Here is a 4769-nt window from a genome sequence, read left to right as displayed (position 1 = left end):
CTTAAGTAGAAAGCGACCAATCAAAGGAAGGGTGGGCTCAGTTAGGGAAGGTAAAGCAGATCATATTGTGCAGGTAGATAGATTAGTTGAGGTCCTTTGCATATGCCTTCACGAAAGAAGAGCAGAATGTCCATATCACAGTCAAGGAGGGTGCAATGGAGAAATTAGAGAACTGAAACATAGATAAATAGGGGCCACTTAATGCAGCTCAGGTCAGCTGATCCACACGGGTGCTCCCAGGGTGGAACACTGTGGTTTCTAGCCACAATATCTCAGTCGTCCATAGGGACAGGAGCGGTGAGAGAGCGAGTGGATGTAAATGTAAATGGAAGCCTGGCCAAAATGGACGAATAAGCGTGACATCGATAGGCCAATCAGCCTGACCACGGCAATGGAGAATATTTTAGAGACAAAATCTGGGGCAAGGTTATTCAACGCTTCGGGAAAAGTAAAGTTAATCAGTAAAAGCCATAAAGAAGCTATTCCAGGTAACTTGTATTGAACTGACTTTGTTGAGGTGTTTGAAGGTGATGAAAGAAGTCAGCATTTGGGCTGTTCTGTCAGCTGGGGCTCACTCCGCTAGTTAAACATGTGGGGGGCGGTGGGGGAGAACTGCTGGTGGCTTTTGGATGACATGTTAAACCAAAGCTGCATTTGTTCTCTTTGGTGAATGTAAAATATCACTGTGAAAGTCAACGGGGAAGTTACCCTCTGTGCCCTAGCCAATTTTTGTTCCTGGATCAACATTGCAAGCAAAAAACAGTATATTTCTAGTCACTTTCACACTGCTGCTTTTGGGATCTTGCTGTGCCTGCATTTTCTCCACAACATTCTCTAAAGTGAGGAAAGGCTGGTACAATTGCAATACTTAAAATGCATCTGGATGGGGACATGAATAGGAAGGGTTTAGAGGGATATGGGCCAAATGCTGGCAAATGGGACTAGATTAGTTTAGGACATCTGGTCGGCATGGACGTGTTGGACCAAAGGGTCTGTTTCCGTGCTGTACATCTCGATGATTCTATTGTGTGAGCTGGAAAATGGATTGGAATTTTCCAAGGTCACGCAAGATCCCGTACAAAGGTGCATAGGAACTTGCAAAAACTAGTTCGTAGTGGGCTTAGTAAGGCTGTGCACTTAAAGATGCAATGACTGGGCAGATACAAAACGGGACAAAACAACAGAGAGTAGTGCTTAATGACTGTTTTTTCAGACAGGAGAGATGTGTTCAGTGGTGTCCCCCCAGAGGTTAGTATTGAAACCACTGCTCTTCACAACACACATCCATTAGGCTGTCTTCAGCATGTCGAGCATAATTCCAATGTGCACAATGAAATACAGCAAAATATAGCAATGTCAGAAATATTGCAAACAGCGAGGAGATGAGGGACAGACTTGGGGAGAACACAGAGCATAGTGAAAGGGGAAGACATATGGCAGATGCAATTTAATGCAGAGAAGTGTGAAGTGATTCATTTCAGCTGGAAGGATAAGGAGAAGCAAGAAAAACGAAGTGGTGTAGTGTTAAAGAGCTACAGAACAGGGAGATCTGGGCTATATGTACGCGAGACTTTGAAGGTCACAGGACAAACTGAGAACTTAGGGATCTAATTTGACACAGGCATAAAGTAGAAAAGCAAAGATGCCATACTTGAAGCTTCTTAAAACCCTGGTTAAGCCTCAGCTCAGCTGGGTAATATTCGCAGTTCTGGGGCCACACCTTATGAAGCACATCAAGGGCTGAGTGATGATGCAGGGGAGTCAGAGCAACGTTACCAAAACTGGTCAAATTTAGTGACTTGTACATGGTACTTAGAGCAGGGAAAGTCAAAAGGAAATGTAATAGATATGTTCAGAATTGTGAAGGGTTTCAATTGGGTAAATAAAATGGAACTGTGGAACAACCAGAGGCAACAGGAATAAAATTATGAGTGCATTGTCATAAGGTGGAATTTGCTTCCTAGAAAGATAAAGAGAAGCTGATTCAATAGTAGACTGCAATTTGGTACTAGATAAATCTGAAGGGAATGCCGAGCTCAGGAAAGGGCAAGAACTTAGGAAAGTTTCACTATCGCTTTTACAGAACACGATGGGCCAATATTCAGGCTTAGGATGATAAGTGAAGACAGCGTTTCCTCCATAGCTCAATAAACCTTAATTTCTGCCAAATAATCTCCCTAGTCTTCAAAGGTTAACTTTACAAATGTGCATTCCCATTCTGTCAAAATTGAATTAGTCTCGGGAGTTTTCTGAAAAATCAAAAATTAAAACTTTATTTTACCTTTTCCTTCAAACTTTTTTTACCTCACTCTTTTGTTTACAACACTCCCCTCTCTAAATTTGCTTTTACCACGTGATTTTCCTTGGAACTAAATATTGCAATGTATTCTTTCTGAGTTAGACTCTGGGCGTCTCAGTGAGGAATCTTCAACCTCATTGGTTGAAGACACATTTTGCTGCTGTCCCTCGAAACACACAGACACACACATACAGTCACATATGCACACACAGACATATAGTCACATACACACACACACGCACACACATGCACACACACCATCTGGTGTGTGGAAAGAGGTCTCCAAAAAATGATACACCAGAGAAACAGACCCTACAGTCCAACTTGTGAATGCCAAACAAGTTTCCAAAACTGAACTAGTCCCATTTGCCTGCATTTGGCCCATATCTCTCTAAATCTTTCCTATCCATGTAGTTGCCCAAATGTTTTTAAAATGTTGTAATTGTACACACCTCTACCATGTTCTGTAGCAGCTTGTACCATATATGCTCCACCCTCTGTGTGGGAAAAAAAAAACTGCCCCTTGGATCAAAAACACCTACTTAAAGAGTGAATGACATTGATTGCCAAACAAGCTCTCTAGGCTCGAGAAGCTAATTTTTCAAGTGTGCGGTCTCATTCCTTCATATTGCACACTGAGCAGAGGAGACCTGTGCCTCAGCCTCAAAATCTGGGCCACGCAATGTATTTTTGGGGGCTAGTTTCTCTCTGTTTCCTTCCCCTGTGAGACATTGGAAGCTCTTTGTTGGGAGAATCCAGTGTAGGCAGCATACTCCCGTCAGTTATTTCAGTGTTCCTTTCAGGTAAAGGGGCGGAGGAAGATCAGTCGAAGGGGCACCTTTGTAACCTTTTAGAACCGTGTTCAGTCAGCACCCGGGAGAATGCAAAGAAGGGGGCTGACTCTGAAACAAAGAGAAAACTGGCACTCTGTGTGTGTGTGTGTTTGTGTGTGTTTGAGTGTGTGTGTACACCTTTAAATGTTACAATCACAGATGCTGCTAGGGTGGAAAAGGCTGTGTATGCTGAGATAAGACACAGGGTCCCCAAGGTAAACCAGCTGACGGCTACTTAAATGGCACCCGTCTTTCCGAGTTGGAGAAGGTTAGAGACGCTGTAGCCCAGTTGCTGAAGCATTGAACAGAGGGAGAGAGAGAGAGGAGGAAAAGCAGAAGGAACTCACCTCCCCTGGGATTGTGCCACCGCGAAACAGATTCTGATTTATTTCCCTGCCTGGCAACTGTTGTCTTGCGGGGCTGGTGGGGTTTTTGTTTTACATGTTTACGAGCGTGCAGGAAGTTATCTGAGCGATCGTTGTGCTGAGTGGAGCAAAGGGATTGGTCTTGCTAGCGATAGCAGTAGATGCTGAGCAGCTCTCTCTCTCTCTCTCCCCTCAGTTTCAACCAGGTGTTGCTCGCTGAGTGTGTCTGTCTGTAGCCCCGAGGGTGGGGGAAGAGGTGATTGAAAGATCTGATGAGAGGGACACCAGGACACATTCTACCATGGCAGCAGGTAAGAACACTCTTATCTCGCATGCACTGCATGCCCTTCTTGACAAAGAGTGTCTTGGACTATTTTCTTCACTGGAAAGATCTTTTATTTTGTTGTTGCTGTTTCTCCCATCCCTTCTCTTGTACGGCAGCACATTCCCAGAGATTCAGTCTCTACAATTGCCAGCCTCATGTACAGATGCTGCTGGATCTCAGCTCTTTCTTAATGAAAGAAAAATGGCCCCTTCTGTAAAAGTGCAGGAATCCGACAAACAATGGGGAGGCATTTTTTTTCCTCCCCTATGTAATGTGTTGAAATGCATATGCTTGTAGTTATTTATTTGAATAGCTTATACGTTGCAAGCGTGGAGCAGTTTCAGTATGTGGCTAATTAGATATATACAGAGTTGTGTGTGTGTGTGTGTGTGTGGGTCAGGGTTTAGCAGTGTGCAATGCTGCCATCTACTGTTAAATGGTCGTGTTTCTGTGCCACACGTGGGGGACAAATAGCCAGGGAGATGGTTTTCACATCCACCCCCCCACCCCCACGTTGCTCACTCTCTCTACTTGGGGTTTCGAAGGGAATATCAAGTGTAGAGTTTGCAGCCACTACAGTCCACTGCTGCTGTATTAGACCCCCAGCTCACTACCACCCACCTGGGTGGACGATTTGGAGCCCACGTTCCCCAACCCCTTCTGAGCCACTCACCATCTCCCTGACTTGGGAATTTGTCGCGGTTCCCTCAGCGCCACTGGAACTCCCTCCCCTTCGAGGCATTCCAGCGCACCGGCTGTGGCAGTTTCAAGGAAGTGGGCCACTTTGGACTCCTTCTGGTCACTTAGGGGCAGGCAACAAATGAGGGGGTATAAAAGGGAACCAGGTGCAGGATGGCGAGGGCGAATGAGGCTGACAGCAGTGATCGGTGATAACAGCAGGGTTATCTGCAGTGATCGGTGATAACGGCAGGGTTATCTGCAGTGAT

The 4769-nt window shown here is 45.1% G+C and overlaps 1 protein-coding gene across 1 annotated transcript in view; it reads left to right on the top strand.

The window, feature by feature from the left end:
* The first annotated feature begins 327 nt into the window (after positions 1-327).
* The window catches only part of LOC109915018 (ecto-NOX disulfide-thiol exchanger 1-like), a 102271-nt gene continuing 97829 nt past the window's right edge, over positions 328-4769 (top strand). The window contains exons 1-2 of the mRNA XM_020514619.2: positions 328-488; positions 3694-3808. Coding sequence (XP_020370208.1) covers positions 3799-3808 — 10 coding nt within the window. The 5' untranslated portion in view covers positions 328-488; positions 3694-3798. The remainder of the gene's footprint in view (positions 489-3693; positions 3809-4769) is intronic.

This window comes from Rhincodon typus, chromosome 11 (genome assembly GCF_021869965.1).
Source record: "Rhincodon typus isolate 14 chromosome 11, sRhiTyp1.1, whole genome shotgun sequence".
Taxonomy (NCBI): domain Eukaryota; kingdom Metazoa; phylum Chordata; class Chondrichthyes; order Orectolobiformes; family Rhincodontidae; genus Rhincodon; species Rhincodon typus.
The sequence above is the reverse complement of the archived record's forward strand: the minus strand, read 5'-3'. Positions and strand labels throughout refer to the sequence as shown.